Source organism: Rhinatrema bivittatum, chromosome 8 (assembly GCF_901001135.1).
Source record: "Rhinatrema bivittatum chromosome 8, aRhiBiv1.1, whole genome shotgun sequence".
NCBI classification, from domain to species: Eukaryota; Metazoa; Chordata; class Amphibia; order Gymnophiona; family Rhinatrematidae; genus Rhinatrema; species Rhinatrema bivittatum.
In genome coordinates, this window is record NC_042622.1 from 236,308,891 (window position 1) to 236,328,833 (window position 19,943).

Below are 19,943 nucleotides of genomic sequence, written 5' to 3' on the forward strand. Positions count from 1 at the left end.
AGAGGCCAAACCTGGCAATTACCCAAACACCAAGAAGATCCCATGTGACTGATGCAATTAATAGCAGTGGCTATTCCCTAAGTCAACTTGATTAATAGCAGTTAATGGACTTCTCCAAGAACTTATCCAAACCTATTTTGAACCCAGCTACACTAACTGCACTAACCACATCCTCTGGCAACAAATTCCAAAGCTTAATTGTGCATAAGTGAAAAAGAATTTTCTCCAATTAGTCTTAAATATGCTACTTGCTAACTTAATGGAATGCCCTCTAGTCCTTCTATTATTCGAAAGTGTAAATAACCGATTCACATCTACTCGTTCAAGACCTCTCATGATCTTAAAGACCTCTATCATATCCCTCCCTCAGCCGTCTCTTCTCCAAGCTGAACAGCCCTAACCTCTTTAGTCTTTCCTCATAGGGGAGCTGTTCCATCCCCTTTATCATTTTGGTTGCCCTTCTCTGTACCTTCTCCATCGCAACTATATCTTTTTTTGAGATGCGGCGACCAGAATTGCACACAGAATTCAAGGTGTGGTCTCACCATGGAGTGATACAGAGGCATTATGACATTTTCCATTTTATTAACAATTCCCTTCCTAATAATTCCTAACATTCTGTTTGCTTTTTTGACTGCTGCAGCACACTGAGCCGACGATTTTAAAGTATTATCCACTATGATGCCTAGATCTTTTCCTGGGTGGTAGTTCCTAATATGGAACCTAACATCGTGTAACTACAGCAAGGGTTATTTTTCCCTATATGCAACACCTTGCACTTGTCCACATTAAATTTCATCTGCCATTTGGATGCCCAAATCTTCCAGTCTTGCAAGGTCCTCCTGTAATGTATCACAGTCTGCTTGTGATTTAACTACTCTGAATAATGTTGTATCATCCGCAAATTTGATAACCTCACTCGTCGTATTCCTTTCCAGATCATTTATATATATATTGAAAAGCACCGGTCCAAGTACAGATCCCTGAGGCACTCCACTGTTTACCCTTTTCCACTGAGAAAATTGACCATTTAATCCTACTCTCTGTTTCCTGTCTTTTAACAAGTTTGTAATCCACGAAAGGACATCGCCTCCTATCCTATGACTTTTTAGTTTTCTTAGAAGCCTCTCATGAGGGACTTTGTCAAACGCCTTCTGAAAATCCAAATGCACTACTTCTACTGGTTCACTTTTATCCACATGTTTATTAACTCCTTCAAAAAAATGAAGCAGATTTGTTAGGCAAGACTTCCCTTGGGTAAATCCATGTTGACTGTGCTCCATTAAACCATGTCTTTCTATATGCTCTACAATTTTGATCCTGAGAATAGTTTCCACTATTTTTCCTGGCACTGAAGTCAGGCTCACTGGTCTATAGTTACCCGGTTCGCCCCTGGATCCCTTTTTAAATATTGGGGTTACACTGGCCTCCCTCCAGTCTTCAGGTACAATGGATGATAGGTTACAAATTTTAACTAATAGATCAGAAATTTCATTTTTTAGTTCCTTCAGTAGCCTAGGATGCATACCATCCGGTCCAGGTGATTTGCTACTCTTTAGTTTGTCAATCTGGCCTACTACATCTTCCAGGTTCACAGTGATTTCGTTCAGTTCGTCTGACTCATCGCCTCTGAAAACCATCTCTGGAACTGGTATCTCCCCAACATCCTCATTAGTAAACTCGGAAGCAAAAAATTAATTTAGTCTTTCTGCAATGGCCTTATCTTCCCTAAGATCCCTTTTAACCTCTCTGTCATCTAATGGTCCAACAGACTCCCTCACAGGTTTCTGTCCCCACATAAGCTGCCTCGGCTTCTGCAACCTTGCACCTTCCTCCTCCTAGCTGCTCAGTCTATTGATTCTGAGAATCATGGATGGGAATGCAGGAACTGGCCTCAAACAGGCTGCAGACTAGTATTTACTGTGCTGGTGAGATCGTTGCTCGCACACACACATTTTTGCATGTGCTCTTAACACCCAGAATGGCTTCAGACACAGTGGTGGTTAAAATACAATGTACTGTACACTTATTAAAAGTCTGGCCTATGGAGATATGGTGTCCTCACCACCCCCCTTCATGTTATCAGCAGCCAGTAAGTCAGCCACAAGGAATTAGTGTCACTAGACTGCAGGAAAGGGATAAAAAAAAACAAAAAAAACCCCCAGCCTCCTTCCTCCCCATATTTCTGCATCAAAAGGGCCTTTAACAGGGCGCTCAAGCTTCACACCAAGAAAGGGGAGGTTTATCTTCCTTGCAAACACTACTAAAACAGTACATCCAAACCCACTCATTTGGTCTGGGCTCTTATCACAATATGCCTGAAGTTCACCGAAAACATAAGAACAAAGTATATTGGGTCAGACACAAAGGTTCAACAAGCCCAGTATCCTGTTTCCAACAATGGCCAAGCCAGCTGACAAGTAACCTGGCAGGATCCCAAGGGGTAGGTAGATTCCAAGCGGCTTATCCCAGTGGATTTCCCTAAGTCCATCTTAATAAAGGCTTATTTATAAAAATTATCAATCACTTTAGTCTATACAATAAAAGCTTTCCAAGTGATGTACACAGGCAATATAAAAACAATCGAAATAAACAATAATGCGGTAAATAAAGCTGTCTCATGCCGTTTGATCATCCTTAATCCTGCCTCTGGATGTTTACTCTAATAACCTTTCCTCCATGAACTTGTCCATGCAGCAGTCCAGAAAGCCCGAAACAGTTAAATCTCCACAGGCTACTCCACTGCCTAAAGCAGGCCTTCCAATCCCCCACCTTTCAGATTTGGGTCTCCCCCATTATTACACCCTCAAATTTGCTAACTTAGGGCTAGATTCATCAAACTATCGCATGCAAAAGTTCAAGGCGCATGTTTTATGGTAATAGCGCACTTTGCGACAAATAGGCTCTCTTTTACCTACAACGAGAGAGCCTGCCTCTAACTATAAGGCCCTTGTAGTAGTTAGGTATTTATACCTCTGTAGGAGACCCACTTAGTAACTCGAGGTGAGGTTTAGGTAGTAGTGTAGGGGTTAGGGGCCACTTTTACATGCAGAGTGAGACATACGAACAGAACAGTGCTCTCTCGTGAAGATTTAATGTCCTTCGGAGTGAGGAAGCTCACACAAAGATGATGAGATTTGAACAATGTTCTCTCAACCTAACTTGATGGACTCTCTACCTGGGTAACATCTCTAGCTCTCTCTCTCTCCACAGCTTCAAATACCCAAAACACTGTGGGGTGGATTTTAAAAGGGTTACGCGCATAAATCCTCAAGATTTATGCGCGTAACTGCTCCTGTGCGCGCCGAGTCTATTTTGTATAGGCCCGGCGATGCGCACAAAGCCCTGGGATGTGTATGTCCCGCGGCTTTGTGAAAGGGGCGGGACCGAGGCCTCCAGCATGACGGCCATTTGAGGCTCGGCAGGCGTAACTTACAAAATAAAGCTGGGGGGGGGGGGGGGAGGCCAAAAGGAAAGTTCCCTCCGAGGCCGCTCCCTTAGGGCTCAGCCCGCGCAAGGTACACAAGTGTGCACCCACCTGCGCGCACCGACCCAGATTTTATAACGTGCGTGGCTGTGCACGCATGTTATAAAATTGGGAGTACTTTTGTGCAAGCTGGGTAGCGCGCACAAATGTAGGCAGCCCGCGTAGGTTTTAAAATCTGCCCCATGTTTGCGAAAAGATCTCAAAGTGCAACGCACAGCTTAATGCCAATGAAAAAGGTGTAGTTATTTCTGGCGTTAAGACTGTGCGATATGGCTTTACAAACTGCGAAGCCAGCCCACTTGGACAGAAATCCCGCCCCAAACTCCTCCCCCTTTTCCAAATTCGCATCGCCTTAACGCGTGCGAAAAGGCCGTAACGCAAGTTGGAAAATATCCCCCTTAGGGCCTGATTTACCAAGGGTTTTCTCCCATTCTGTATCTACGGCAAAAATGCTTAGTAAACGAGGCCCTTAATGGAAGACATTGTTTTAAAATAAGGAAAAAGGAAAAAAAAAACAAACAAAAAAACGTACAGGAGCTCCAGGCCTGAAGCAAACCTCCAGTTCTGCTTGTCATGTCTGGCTGCAGCCAAGGAGATAACACAAGTTACTCTAATTGTGGTGCTCCGCGTCTTCACTAATCTGTGCACAAACCTGTCCCCAACACACACATCCCAGCAGAACTCCCACTAAATAGTCTGTATTATACGATGCCACTGCACTGCGCAAGCACCACAGGGACCCAACTCTACTCTTGAACACAAGGACTTTAAGTGACTTCCCTCAAATACACAAAGGTTTGTGCAAGTCTTCCAGGCGCCCCACTACCACCCCCACCCCTAGAAGTGGACATGCTAGTGGGCAGCTTTAAAAACAAAAGCTCAGCCTGCTTCTGGGTTCCAATCTAGCCTTTTTAGTCTTATTCCTAGGTCTCCTCCCTATTTTCTCCAGAAGCAAAAGCCCTAGTAATGTGTTTTGTTCTTTAATAAATGTACAGCAGACACCTTCTTAGGACCAAGCCCCTGCTTTTAAAACCTGCTCCCCCATGAAGTTACTCCTCAGTCAGCTGATGAAAGTACTTGTTCTGGAGACCGGATTTAAGCCTTTGTAGCCAGCACCGATCTCCCAACCCATCCTGAATAGAGAGGGCAAGGTAAACTAACAAATGCCTAAATCTACTTGTTTTCTGAAAGAGGCATGGCCCTCCACCAGGGTGCAACTCAGGCACTAGCTGCTCGCTGCACTGTGCTGGCATTGGAAAACATCTGTTCTAGGCTAAGAGATCCTTCCTGACCAGTCCTCCAATACTCCACCACAAGAACACTGCCTGCGCATCTCTCCTAGTTGAGAAAGTTTACCTCCAATTCACACTACCATGCTCCAGGGCCTACCATGTTATGCCTGATTTCCTTTTTTGTCAAACGAAAGGGAATTCTAAAAAGGCTGCTATTTCTAGATCTGGTGATCCCTGCGGAGAGAGGCTCTGCAAACCAAGAACTCACGGGGCGGAGTCCCAAGCTGCTTGTGGGCCATTTGCAGTGCATTAGCCTTGTAATCAGTACTTTCCAAGGCTTTTACCACATAGTGCTCGGAGCAGGAAGGGGTGGACAGCTTTCAATAGCTATTTTGAGGGCCGTTTTGTGGGATCAAGGAGGGTTGTGACACAAAGCTGGATAAACCGTTTTGGGCAGGACAGCAGAAATGTTTAAAATATTGTCACATTCTTTTTAGAGAGGAAAATAAATGCAGAACACAATATTACATTTACATAAGGAGTACCCAACTCCGTGGAAAAAAATCCTTCTAGGAAGAAAACCAAACACAATATAGGAAAAATTAAAAAACCAAAACCTCTTTATTTTTGGAAGGGTGGTTTAAGCACTCATATCCATGCCTGCTTTTGTTGTAATTATTTACCCATACTTTTGTTTTGTTGTTTTTTTTTTTTAAATCATGAACAGGCCGATTCAGTAAAAACGCGGGAGAGCGGACAAACGCCCGCTCTCCTGGCACACGCACCAGTGCGCGCGATACAGTATTCAAATGAGGTGGTGCGGTAGAATCAGGCAAAAGGAGGCACTAGCGCGTCCATAGCGCCTCCTTTTAGCCCGGAGCGGCGGCTGTCAGCGGGTTTGACAGCCGACGCTCAATTTTGCTGGCGTCTGTTCTCGAGCCCGCTGACAGCCATGGGTTCGGAAACCGGACGCCGGCAAAATTGAGCGTCCGGTTTTCGGCCTGACAGCCGCGGGCCGAATTTTTTTTTTTTTTTTTTAAACTTTTTTTTACTCTTCGGGACCTCCGACTTAATAGCGCCATGATATTAAGTCGGAGGGTGCACAGAAAAGCAGTTTTTACTGTTTTTCTGTGCACTTTCCCGGTGCTGGAAGAAATTAGCGCTGACCTTTGGGTAGGCGCTAATTTCTGAAAGTAAAACGTGCGGCTTGGCTGCACATTTTACTTTCTGTATCCTGCGTGCATACCTAATAGGGCCATCAACGTGCATTTGCATGTTGAGGGTGCTATTAGGTGCCGCGGGTTGGCACGCGTTTTCCTCCCCTTACTAAATAAGGGGTAAGGGAAAACGCGCGTCCAAGAGCAGGCTAACAGTGCGCTCCGTCAGGTTTTGGCGTGAAGCTACTCCTGCCTCAGGAGGACAAAAACTTTCAGTTTCTACTTCAATGTTCACATGAGGCTTTGTCTGTGAAATCTTTAACACTTCCTTAAATTGCACAGTTTATGCATCTCAAAACAGACAACTCTACTGCGTCATTTTGTTTTTAAACTGGGGAGAATATCCTGCCATATGCTGGACAATCTGCCACCCTGTAGAGAGCACCATCGCAGCTCTGCCTCAGTGTTCGTAAATCTCAATGCACACAACTTGTGTACCCCAAAACCAAAAAAAAAGTTCAGCTGCCTATGTTTCTGGAACAAAGAGAAAAAAAAAAAAAAAAGCCACAGCTAACCCAATACCAATTCTTCCACCCATTCCTAAGGAGGACACTTGCAAGCTTGCAAAAATATGAATGATATTCGTGACTAGCAAATGCAGCCACTCCTGCCACCTTATGGGAGGAGGGGAAGCAGGGCTGGCAGAAGGTTGCAAGCCCAGAGTTAGGTCTCACTGTCCCTGCAACTCAGTGCAATGTGGCTGGCAGTGATAACCCAACTCATACACCTGGCCAGGGTCAGGTTTCCTCCTTGCCATTCTCAAGGGTTGCCCAATTCTTTGCATTTTACCGGGAAAGGGGAGAAGGGGCGGGGGGGAGGTGAAAACATTGAAACTGGAAAATAGAGATCACCAATGGGCCATACTATAAAGCAGAGTTGCTTACCTGTAACAGGTGTTCTCCAAGGACAGTAGGATGTTAGTCCTCACACAAGTGACATTAGATGAAGCCCCAATATGGAAAACTTGTCAAAGTTTCTAGAACTTTGACTTAGCACACTGAGCAGGCCCTAAACCACATGTCCACATGGGGTCCCTCTCCAGGTCTTAGGACATATAGAATTCTATATGTGGCCCTCTTGCGAGCAGTTTCTGTGGAAGAGATCTGCAAGGCTGTGATGTGGAGTTTTTTTCTACACATTCACATCGCCCTATTGTCTGGATAGGGTTGGCCGACGTGACAGTAGCTTCGGTCAGTCTGTCTTTTGGAATCTGAGGTGTCACACCCAACTCTCCCCGCCTAGGGCCCGTTGTTTTGGGTTCAGGCTGTCTTCCCCCTCTGTTACCAACAGCACTGTTGTGCCCATTGGCCCCTGGTTGGGTGCCTTTAGGTCCCCTTTTGTTTTAGGGAGCAGCCTGTTGCTATGTGACAACTACCATCCTGCTCGTCCTCTGAGAAAGCAGAGTTGCTTACCTGTAACAGGTGTTCTCCAAGGACAGCAGGATGGTAGTCTTCACAAAACCTGCCTGCTACCCCGTGGTAACAGAGGGGGGAGACAGCCTGAACCCAAAACAACGGTCCCTATGCGGGGAGAGAGTTGGGTTTGACACCTCAGATTCCAAAAGACAGACTGACCGAAGCTACTTTCACGTCGGCCAACCCTATCCAGGCAATAGGGTGATGTGAATGTGTGGAAAAAACTCCACATCACAGCCTTGCAGATCTCTTCCACAGAAACTGCTCGCAAGAGGGCCACAGATGCTACCATCGCTCTGCCTGGGCATAACAAAAAGAGATGCAGTCTGCTAGCCAATTGGATAACTTCTGTTTGGCAACGGCAACTCCCAGTCTATTCCTATCAAAAGAAATAAAAAGTTGGGTGGACTGTCTATGGGCTTCTGTCTGCTCCAGGTAGGCTAAGACTCGCTTGCAGTCCAAACTGTGCAGGGCTTATTCGCCTTGAGGCGAATGAAGTCTGGGAAAGAATACTGGCAGGATGATGGACTGGTTAAGATCGAACTCAGCCTCATAGGCAGGAACTTAAGGTGTGTACACAAGACCACCCTGTCATGATAAAACGTACTGTAAGATGGATAAGTCGCTAAGGCCTGGAGCTTGCTGATTGCCACCAAACATATGACCTTCCAGGTCAGGTACTGCAGGTCAAAGGGTCAAAAAGAGCTTTCATCAGCTGATCTGACACCACCTTTAGGTCCCAAGACACAGCAGGAGGCCTTAGGGGAGGCTTCAATTGAAGTAGGCCCTGCATGAACTGTACAACTAGGCTGTACAGAGTTGGGTGTACCGTCTACACCATGGTGGTACGCGCCAATTGCACTGAGATGAATTCTAACAGAGTTGGTTTTTAAACCAACCTACGATAGGTGTAGAAGGTAATCAAGCAGTTTTTATGTGGGGCAGGAAAACTGATCTAGGGCCTTCTGCTCACATCATACAGAAAAAACTTCTCCACTTCAGTCCATAGAACTTTCTAATAAAAGGCTTTCTAGAAGCCACCAGGACCTGAGACACATCCTCAGAGGTCAAGTGGTTGCACAATTAACCTCTCAAACATCCAGGCTCTGAGCGACAGGGCCTGGAGGTTGGGATGCCGCAACCTGCCTTGATCCTGCATGAGGAGATCCGGAGAAGTCCCCAGACTGATCAGTCTCTGGATTTACAACTCCCGTAGGATTGGAAACCAGACCTGTCTCAGCCAAGGAGGGGCTATGAGGATCACAGTCTCCTTATCCTCGTGAAGCTTCAAGTCTTAGATACTAAGGGAATATGAGTATACACGTACAGAAGACCCTTGCTCCAATAACGGGCAAGGGCATCCGAGGCTGGTTTGTCGTCTGATCTGTACAGGGAGCAGAACCAAAGCACCTTTCTGTTGCAAGGGGATGCAAACAGAGCTACATTCCAGAGGTGGAATTTCCGATTCACTACCCCCTGGTCCATGGACCAGTCATGGTGTCTGAAGGCATGACTCAGTCTCTCCACTAACATTTTCTCCATCCCGGCCAGGTACATGGCCTAGAGCACCATCTCATGGGACAGGTCCCATGACCAAGTCTGGACCTCTTCCTGATACAGGAGGTACGATCTCGTGCCTCCCTGCTTGTTAACATACTACATAGCTACGTGGTTGTCAGTCTGGATTAGGACAACTTTGCTAGGTAGCTGATCTCTGAATGCCCATAATGCATATCAATTGCCCAAAGCTCCAGGAAGTTGATTTGAAAACTTCTTTCCTGAGCAGATCTGAGACCCTGGGTGCTGAGGCCATCTACATGAATTCCCCAGCCCAGGGTGGATGTATCTGTGTTAGGACAATTTGGGTAAGAGGAATTTGAAAAAGAGATTCCCTGTTCCAGATGTGAAAGTATCTGCCACCTGCACAAGGAGTCCTGGAGAGACGGGGGTGACTCGGATAGAGCCCTGGAAGTTCTGCGTGGGCTGGCACCACTTTGACCTCAGGGTCCATTGGACTCTGCTCATATGTAATCATGCTAAGGGAGTGACAGTTGCAGCCATATAGCCCAATAGCCTCACCATGTGCCAAGCTGACAACTGCGGGCTTTGCTGAATCTCTGCTGCGATGGTCGTCAAGGTAGTGGCCCCTTTGACAAGGCAGGAAGGCTTTGGCCTGAGCCATGTCCAGCAGGGCTCCTATGAAGTCCAGTTGAGGTGACAGGCCAAGATGGGACTTTGGGTAGTTGATGACGAACCCTAGTGACTCCAACATCCGGATGAACAAGTGCATGGACTTGACAGCCCCTGCCTGAGATGTGCTCTTGACCAGCCAATCATCCAGATAAGTGAAACATGCACCTCCCAGCCTGTGGAGGTGTGCCACCACCTTTATTTATTTAAAAGTTTTTTATATACCGCACACTTGGGCAATTACATGTCAGTCTAGGCGGTTTACAAACCTACCTACATAATAAAACAAACTTGTTAGTCTTAACAGGTTATCAAATCAAAGAGTTAGGTTAAGTAGCAGTATAAATTGATATCAGTTATTGTATTTGTAAGCATCATTAAACAGATAGGCATTTTGTGAAGACTGATGGAGCTGACACTAGCCTGAACGGCAACACCCGGTACTGGAAGTGCTGTTTTCCCACCACAGATCGGTGATGCTTCCTGTAACTGGGGAAGATCTTGATGAGTGTACGCATCCTTTAGATAGAGGGAAGATAGCCAGTCCCCTTTTTGTAAAAGGGGGATCAAGGTGCACAGGGAAATCTTGAACTTTGCTTTTTTTTTAGAAATTTGTTCTAGGATGGGTCAAGTCCTCCTGTTCTCTTTGGAATCAGGAAGTACCTGGAGTAGAATCCCCACCCTCTTTGCCCTGGTGGAACAGACTCAACCGCTCTTGCTATTAAGAGAGAGGAGAGCGCCATTCATAGTATCTCCTGATGCATTGCCGGCCCCCAAAACGGGCTTGGAGAACAATATAGTGGGACACCCAATAGATTCAATTGGTACCCTTGATAGATGATGGAGAGAACCCACTGGTCCGATGTTATACTGGGCCACTGGTTCACAAAGAGCTACAGCATGCTGCCGACTGGAGGGTCCAACGTCCCGGGAAAGGTAGACTCGCCTATGCTCCCTATGACCCAATCAAAACTCCATCCCTAGAGTTGACTGAGGTGCCGGTTGGGGCTTAGGGGCTCTCTGATGCCTGGAACAGCTGCGGGATCCCAGATTGTGTTGATGGGAACAAGGGGGTGGAGGATAGTACACCCTCTGGTGAAAGAAAGACTTCCTCTGTCCCTTTCTCACCAGACTCTTAGAAAAGGACGCCGCATCCAGAGTGCTGGTGGAGAGTTGTTTGAGGGTTTCATGGTGGTCCTGGAGCTGGGCCACCGCTTCCCTCACCCCATCTCTGAAGAGATTCTCCCCAGTACAAGGCCTGTCGGCGAGTCTTCTCTGTACCTCCAGTCGGAGATCTGAAGCCTGCAGATGTGCCATTGTGTGGGCACGGATTCCCGCTGCAAAGACCCTTGATGCCAGCTCATAAATGTCATAGATCGCTCGGACATGTTTCCTGCACTCCAAGCCCTTATGCACCTGTGACATGAAGGTGTCCTGCTGCTGTTGAGGCAGTTGCTTGGCCATCACCTGCACCTGCTTCCAGATGGCCCATGAGTACTGGCTCATCTTGAGCTGGTAGGAAGCAATGTGGGCAATGAGCATGGCTCCCCGAAATACCCGATTCCCAGGAGCGTCCATCGCTCTGTGGTCCTTCCCCGGGGCGCAGAGGAATAGATCTGAGAATGCTTGGTCTTCTTGAGAGTGGATTCGACCACCACCAATTGGTGAGGAAGCTGATGCTTATCGAATCAGGCAGACTTCTGGACGAGGTAGACACCAGTCAGTTTTCTTATTAACGGAAGGCACTGTGAGGGGGTGTTCCCATATCTTCAGCTGCAGCTCCTTAAGGATTTTGAGTATCAGGACCACCACAATCTCCTTAGGGGGCTCCTCGAACTGGAGGATGTCAAGCAATTTGTGCCCGGCGTCCTCCTCAGTCAGCAACTGAAATGGGATGGCTTCCGCCATCACCTTCACAAACCCTGTGAAGGTTAAGTCCTCAGGTGGAGACTTCCTTTGCTCCTCTGGAAGAAAAGGGGACTGAGAGGATAACTCTGAGGAGGACTTAAGAGGTATCATCCCCCCAGGAGTATTAGAGACCCTCATTGCTCACTATAAGCCACAGGGGATGGGGCCCTAGGTGCTCGACCTTTGTCCAGAGGTGCAGGCACCAGCAAAGCTGGATGAGGGGCTACAGGCCTTGGCATCTCTGCCAGCCTAGGTGGAGCTTCCTCCTTGGAGGAGCCAGCAATGACCGATGCTGCCCTAGGAATCGATGCCAGTAGGGTCTGTAATGCACAAATGAGTGTATTGTGTTTCTTCAGGAGCAGTTCCAGGACGGATGGTACTGGCTGTCAATGGCAGTCAGTGCCACAGGACCGATGTCCTGCAGCGCCTTTTCCATTGGCAGCTGGAGTTGCCGCTCCAGCTTCTCTTCAAACGATGCCGATGCCAGCACCAACTGGGAGGAAGAAGGGGTGGCCAGATCCTCTTTGGACCCATGTAGCAGATTGGTGACTGGCATCAGGACTGGTGGAGACCACTGCAGACCCCCGGCACCGATGGAGGACTGGTGTTTCTCTCTGTGGGGTTGCTTTGGGGGCATCACAGAATGAGCCGGTGCATCCACGTGCCTGGTGATATTAAGTCGGAAGAACCACAGAAAACAGCAACACGGGGGGGGGGGGGGGGGGGGGGGGGAGTTTTGATGGTGGTCAGCTTCGGAAAACAGACACTCAATTTCGAGTGTCCATTTTTCTAACCCGCACACAGCCACTTCTTATGGGCGCCCGATGCAGAGGAGGTGCTAGGGACATACAATTTCCCCTAGCACCTCCTTTTTAATGCAGCAGCTCATTAGCTTACTGCAGCGCGCGCCCAGGAGAGGGGGATGGGCACATGTTAGGAAAGTGGGCACTCGATCATGAGCGCCCATGTTGCATCAGCCTGAATGTGTATGCAAATTTATCTCCTGAAAACCTGATTAGCTGTGAGTCACCAGGACTTCCCTTTACAAGCTGAACTGTCTTTGCTGTCACAGCAAAAACAAATTATTCCATCATTTATTTGTTTTACGTTTTCATAAAACAAAGCACTGTCATCAGGTTTTGTTTTTTTTTTTCCTTTGGAAGGACTGAAGATTTAGTGCATTTTTATAATTTAAAAAAAAAAAAATCATACATACATATTTTTTCACATACACTTTTACAACTAGGAAAGAGATGACATCAGAAATTCACACACAAAGCCACAAAGTAAAATTCTATTGAAAACATAGCACAGTTTAAGCCAAAGATCCCCAAACCCGGTTTTCAAGGGCTGCAACCCAGTTGGGTTTTCAGAACTTCCAGAATGAATATGCACGAGGCCCATCTGCATACAATGGTGGAAGCACATTCTGGAAGATCCGACCATCAGGCTGATTTGCAGCCCATGAGGACCTGATTTGGGAACCCTTGGTTTAAGCTATTATGAGGGCTACCAACTGGCTCCATGTAATCTGGACAGGCTGGCCCAGTCCTAATTTTGCCACAATCCCTCTGTGTAGCTGCAGTCCAATTTTTCTACAGAAAAGTCCGTAAACGTAGCAGAGTTAAAACCAGGACTGGGATTGGCTTGCCCAGGAGGCAAAATGGAGCTAGCCGGTGACCTTGAGGAGACCTCTTGTCTAAAGGAATACAATTTTAGCACTTAAGGAGGTTCCCTGGCCGTGACACTCACCTCTAGTACTGGGCCAGCACCGAGAATGGTCCTTTCCACCCCACTGGCATACCCTTTCTGACTCAGCGCCGTCAGGCAGTGGATGAGAAAATTGGTGCTCTGGGTTTTGCCTGAGCCGCTCTCCCCGGAGATGACAATACACTGGTTCACGTGCTTCCTCAGCATGGTGTGGTAGGCCACGTCGGCAATGGCAAAGATGTGTGGCTCCAGCTTGCCCAGCTGGTGGTTCTCGTACATTTTGACATACTTGGGGTTATAAATAGGCAGAAATTTGAAGGGGTTGATGGCAATCAGGATGCTGCCGGCATAGGTGTAGATTTTGTGTTTCAGAAAGCGGGTTTTCAAGTTCTCCAGAAGAGTGGTCTCTGTTAAGTTTGGGAGGTTGCACAAGTCGTCATAATCCTCCTGCCGGCGTGGAAGGAAGCCCCTCTCCACCATCCGCCGGGCCTCCTTCTCCTTGGATACTGCTTGCATGTGGACATATTTGATGGTTCCATCAGAGTTCCTCTCTTGCAACAGGAAGTAGTAGCCATCCTTCTGAGGGTGCTCATCCTGTCCCCGACGGGGCCACAGCAGCACCCGCTGGACAGGGGAGTCGCTGGCATCCAAGATCCATTCTTCCCCCCCGGACTCCTTCACCTCAGTCAGGACATAGCACTTGGAGCCATCCAGGCTCAAGTGGCCAATGACGTCCTTGATGACCTCCGAGGCGGTGGACTCCTTGGTGGCAGCCACCCTGCAGCAGGCGGTGCTGGCTGGCGAGAGCTGGGGGTAAATATGAAGGTGATAGGTCGCCTTCTCATGGCTAGCTGCCTCGCCAGGGACTCTCACACTCATTCTGTCCCACACCTGGGCTCAGCATACCGCAGTGGCTTCACAAGCAGTGCTCAGTGTCTGAAAAACAAAAGCAAAAAAAGACAGGGGCTAGAAAGTTTCTTGCCAGAAATGTAACAATTAAAGGCACGATAACTTATCCTACAACATATGCAATAAGCTTATTAATCATGATTGAAGAATAAAATCTGTTCTCTTAATAAATGGACTTAAGTAGCACTTTTCACCTAAGCAGGATCGACACTCATCCATGCAGCCACCACTAGAGCAGATGGCTTGACGCAGCCAAGGAAAGTGTGCGCACAAACACCCCCCCCCCCCCACTATAAATAGACAATGGCCCATTTAGCAAACTGGGCACCGCCTCCCAAACATCATCAAAAAGGTGCTTCCTCCCCCACCTCTTTCAAATGCTGCGAGAACTGCCCCTTTAACCAGCCTCCATTGGGCCACTCTGAAGTTTAACCCAGATGGTCTCAGGCTGCCTCTCGCAGAGCCCGGATTTACCAGCCAGAGAACCGGGTGGGTCAGGAGCTGAACAGAGGCCAAAAGGGGGCCATTGGGACCTCAGCGAGGGTCAGAGATCCCCAAATCCAGTCCTCAAGGGCTGCAACCTAGCTGGGTTTGCAGGGCTTCCACGATGAGTATTGCCCAGGAATCGGCGGCATGCCCTGCCTCCACTGTAAGCTAATTTCTGTTACAGTTTTGGCTGCAGTGCAACCGCCTCACCACCAGGGGTCCCTCTAGTGCTGGCTCTCCTGACAGGCCCAGTCCATCTCCTCTGTCCACTCTATGGTCTGGGTTTGCCCTTATAACCCTGCCTGACAGTTCCCTCGGTGCTTCGGCATCGAGCTCACCTGGGCTCCCTGCTCGGGCCTTCCCTTCGGGCCTTTCCTTCGCGGCCTTCGGCCTTTCCTTGCCTTGCCTTGCGCGGCCTTCGGGCCTTTCCTTGCTTTTCATACCTGGCCTTCGGGCCTTCTGTGTGTGTGTGGCCTACGGGCCTTCTGACCTGCCTTGCTCTGCTTACGGTGTGTGGCCTACGGGCCTTCTGTGTGTGTGTGGCCTACGGGCCTTCTGACCTGCCTTGCCCCGCTTATGGTGTGTGGCCTACGGGCCTTCTGTGTATGTGTGGCCTACGGGCCTTCTGACCTGCCTTGTCCTGCTTACTGTGCCCTGACCCAGCCTGAACCTAGACACTGCTATCTGCCGCCTGCCCTGACCCAGCCTGAACCTAGACACTGCTATCTGCCGCCTGCCCTGACCCAGCCTGGACCCAGACCCTGCTACTTGCCACCTGCCCTGACCCAGCCTGGACCCAGACCCTGCTACTTGCCACCTGCCCTGACCCAGCCTGAACCTAGACACTGCTATCTGCTGCCTGCCCTGACCCAGCCTGGACCCAGACCCTGCTACTTGCCACCTGCCCTGACCCAGCCTGGACCCAGACCCTGCTACTTGCCGCCTGCCCTGACCCAGCCTGAACCCAGACACTGCTATCTGCCGCCTGCCCTGACCCAGCCTGGACCCAGACACTGCTATCTGCCGCCTGCCCTGACCCAGCCTGGACCCAGACTCTGTTCTAGCCATTCTTGTCTCTCTCAACCTGGAGCCACCCTTCTGGGTGGTGTTCACGACTCCTGACCGGAGCCCAGTCGTAACAATTTCTTTCATTTTAAATTCTGTGTGAAATTTGCAGCCCTGAAGGACTGGATTTGGGGGGGACCCTGGGCTACATAACTGGAAAGGGAGGAGAGTCCAATCAGTAGAAGAGGGGATTAAAAGAAAAACGAAAGAAAATACAAATTTAAAAAAAAAAATCTACTCATGCAAATTCTCTTTAAATAGACCACAGGAAGATACAGCTAACAATATGGTTTTTAGACTTTGAAACCAACCAGTATGTTGTCATTGGCATCATTTTGGGAGACTGAGCAGTGCAGGTTGGGGGGGGGGGGGGGGGGAAAGAATCCAAAAATATCATTAGGGACGGGGTTAAGTACCGGCCTCGTGCACAGGGGCAATGGAAGACACCAGGGTGGGGTTTTGGGCGTTATGCAGCACGCCAATGTCAGCAGGGGAGAGTTGGCTCATTACTTCGACAGTGAAGGGTTGGCAATGCAATTCGGCTGCATTTTTCCCTTTGGCTGAGAGGCAATAAGCAGCCAGCAATACCAAACAGAGAAATAACCAGCCCGAGAGGTCTCCTCTAACATCTCATTCTTTGAGGTGTTTTTCGATTCCTTTCTTTGCTGCCAGGACAATGCGGAACTGCCAGTTTCTGGAAGGATACCAGAGGCTGATTCCTGGGATTTTTTTTCTATATTACCTCTCCTTTGTGCACCTGTAATCACTGGTTTTAAATGGAAGAAAAGACTGGGCCTACGCCCACCACAAGGTTAGGGTCCTGACCTTACTTCACATCAACCCAAAGAGACCGATCCAGTCCTGGCTTTGCTCTCCCACTGCATGCCTGGACATGTAGTTTTGGTTTTCCTAAGACACTGGGCTCCCAAATCTGTCATAGTGACCCCATAGCCAGTCAGGTTCTGGGGCTATCCAGAGTGCACGTGCTGGAGATAAGATCTGCATCTACTGGGATTCCAGTGAACGCAGCTTGATCTCGTGCATATCCTGAAAAGCCAACTGGCTGTGGGGTTCCTAGGATGGAACTGGGAGCCAATGTCTTAGGAAAACCAAGCTACATGCCCAGGCATGCAGTGGGAGAGAAAAACCAAAAGACTGGACCAACCATTTGGGGTTAACCTAGGTGCACTGACAACCCTACCAAAATGTCCCGGAGGATGTAAGTCCCAAACCCAGTGCCAGTTAAAAATAAATAAATAAATAAATAAATAAATAAATAAATAAAATGAAACATCACCAACTCCCTCCCAGAAAGCAGGTCATGCAACAGTTCTGGAAGACATCAGTAATTGTAACAAACAAAACAAAAAAAACAACTTTCCTCTCTGGACAGCCAGCTGGAATCTTTCTGCAATGTCACAATCCAGAGCGTGGACTCCAGGAGCCAGGAGGCTGCCACAGGGCAGATCAGACTTGATTCTCAGCCATGCCCTGTGTTCCAAGCCTGGATTCTGCCAGCGTGCATTAAATCTCAAATTACAGACAGAAGAACGTGGAATCCAGAGTTATTTTCTCACTCCAAGAGCACAGTAGGAAGTTTTAGGTTAGAGCCATATACCAGTGGAAAGCATTTTAACTCATCCCCCCCCCCCCCTCCCGCAAGTCCACCTCCCCTCACCCTCCTTTCTCTGGATAACATGGGAATTCTCCCGGTCCCTCAGCCCGTTACCTAGGAGTCATCCCTCTCCTCCTCTACACAGATCCAAAACTCTGCTAAAAACGTGCCATTTCTTTCCCAAACATTGCCAAAATCCATCCCTTTCTTTCTGAACACACTACCAGAACCCTTATCCACACTCATCTCCTCCAGCTTAGACTATTGCACCCTGCTCCTCACAGGTCTCCCAGCGAGCCATCTCTCTTCACTACAATCCATCCTAAATTCAGCTGCGCAACTTAGAAGGATGTAGCAACTTTGGCAAAAGCTAACGCCTCTTCTGAAGTCCCTGCATTAGCATCCTATCCATTCCGCATACAGTTCAAGCTCCTCCTACTCATCTACAAATGCTATGCAGCTCCTCCTCATCTCTCCTCTCTCTCTCTCTTTACACCCCTCCTTGTGCATTCTGCTCACCAGGCAAGTCACACCTATCTGTGCTCTTCTCTTCTACCGCCAATTCCAGACTCCGTGCTTTCCACCTGGCTGCACCGTATGCTTGGAATAGACTTCCTGAGCTGATGGTTTTGCTCCCTCTCTCACAAATCCCATCTAAAACCCCACCTTTTAGAGGCTGCTTTTAAAACTTAAGCCTGTCGGTTCACCTTCAGCCTCTAATTTTAACAATTGTCTGTTGACCTGTGTGTTTGTCTTGATGAGATAGTAAGCTCTACTGAGCAGGGAATGTGTCATGTGTGAAGTAGTTTGTACAGCGGTGCATACATTGAGTAGTGCTATTAGAACATAAGAAATTGCCATGCTGGGTCAGACCAAGGGTCCATCAAGCCCAGCATCCTGTTTCCAACAGAGGCCAAACCAGGCCACAAGAACCTGGCAATTACCCAAACACCAAGAAGGTCCCATACTACTGATGCAATTAATAGCAGTGGCTATTCCCTAAGTAAACTTGATTAATAGCATGGTTTACATACTCTGTTTGGACTACTAAGGTTTAGCCCTCTGCCACGGGAAAGAACGAAAAGCAAGAGCTTAAAATTGTGTTGCATCTCTGATCACAGATGGGGAAGACCCCTAGCCAGCCCAGCATCAGATTTTCCTTTTCCTGCCAAGTTCGTTGAGAAGTCTCGCCAATATAGAAACGTAATTGGTCTACAATAATGGACTCCTTCCGCCCCCTCCAAGACCGCAGCCCATAGGAATGTACCATTCAGTGCTACAAGACAGTCAAGATTACTGATGGACCACTTGCTGGAATTAGATTTTCAGGCAACATCTGTCGATTTATGAAACACTGGACAAGGCCTGATAGAAAACTGAGCAATGAGCCCTTGCAACGTCTCTGCTGCTGTAGTGTTCAACCACTGGGGAGAACCTGGTGGGACTTCTCTCACGGCCTCCTCCCCAGAGAACACATTCATCCTGGCTCAGCTGGGTAAGGATCAACGCTACACATCTTCTTCGCTCGGAGCGCACACACACGACAACCAAGGATTTTACAACTTCTTTTCTTTCCATAGCACTATGAGACACCTCAGAGTTTCTCATCACTGCCTACACACTGGACTAATTAATAAACGTTCAAAACTGCTAAATAATGGGAATTTTTAACCAGTTCCCTGACTAGGCAACATGTCTTCTGGCAATGCTTATAATTACAGAAATAACATAGTAACAGTAATGATGGCAGATAAAGAGCAGATGGTCCATCCAGTCTGCCCAGCATTGCTTACGGTAGTAACTGCAGCTCCATGCAGGTTACCTTCATGCAGAAATTTTATACCATCCCTTTCTTCAAGCCTTTAAAAAGGATCCACAGTGTTTGTCCCATGCCCTTTTGAATTAACTGTTCTCTTCTTCACCGCCCCTTCTGGAGGGCATTTGAGGCATCCACCACCCTCTCTGTTAAGAAATATTTCCTGATATTGATTCTGAGTCTCCTCCTCGGCATTTCATATCACCACTAGTTCTACTGTTTATTTTCCAGCGGAAAAGCTTTGAGTTTGTGTCATTAATACCTACCACATATCTGAAGGTCTGTATCATATCTCCCCCACATCTTCTCTTCTCCAGCCTCTCCTTGTAGGTCTTCTGAAACAGACCCCACTCCCATCCCACCACCACTTTGGTCGCCTTTCTCTAGACTGTTTCCATCTTGTCTTCATCCTTTTTGAGATACGGTCTCCAGAACCGAACACAGTACTCCAGGAAAGGCCTCACTAAGGATCTGTACAAGGGTGTTATCGCTTCCCTTTCTCTGCTAGTTATTCCTCTCTTGTGTAGCCCAGCATTTGTCTGCTTTAACTACCGCCTTGTCACATTGCTTTTCCACCTTCAGATCACCAGACACTATGACCCCAAGGTCCCTCTCCGGCTCTGTGTACAATAGCCTTTCACCGCATCACATACAGCTCTTCTGGATTTCTGCCCCCCAGGTGCACAGCTCTGCACTTCTTGGCATTGAATTGCAGCTGCAAAAAAACTTCGACCACTCTTCAAGTTTTCATTCTCTCTCTACTCCTTCAGGCGTGTCCACTCGGTTGAATCTTAGTATCAGCCACAAAAAAGACAAACTTTTCCTTCTAACCCCACCACATTTTCGCTCACAAACATATTGTACAGGAGTGCTCCCAAAACCGATCCTTCAGA

General features: G+C 48.1%; 1 protein-coding gene across 13 annotated transcripts in view; it reads right to left on the reverse strand.

The window, feature by feature from the left end:
* MYO9B (myosin IXB) overlaps positions 1-19,943 on the reverse strand; it is a 330,363-nt gene that overhangs the window by 256,809 nt on the left and 53,611 nt on the right. For all 13 annotated transcript variants that reach the window (XR_003858374.1, XR_003858373.1, XR_003858375.1 and 10 more), the window contains exon 2: positions 13,202-14,095. Coding sequence is in view for 10 of the 13 variants with exons in the window: in XM_029614164.1 (XP_029470024.1) it covers positions 13,202-14,038 (837 nt within the window). In the remaining 3 variants the exon portion in view is untranslated. The remainder of the gene's footprint in view (positions 1-13,201; positions 14,096-19,943) is intronic.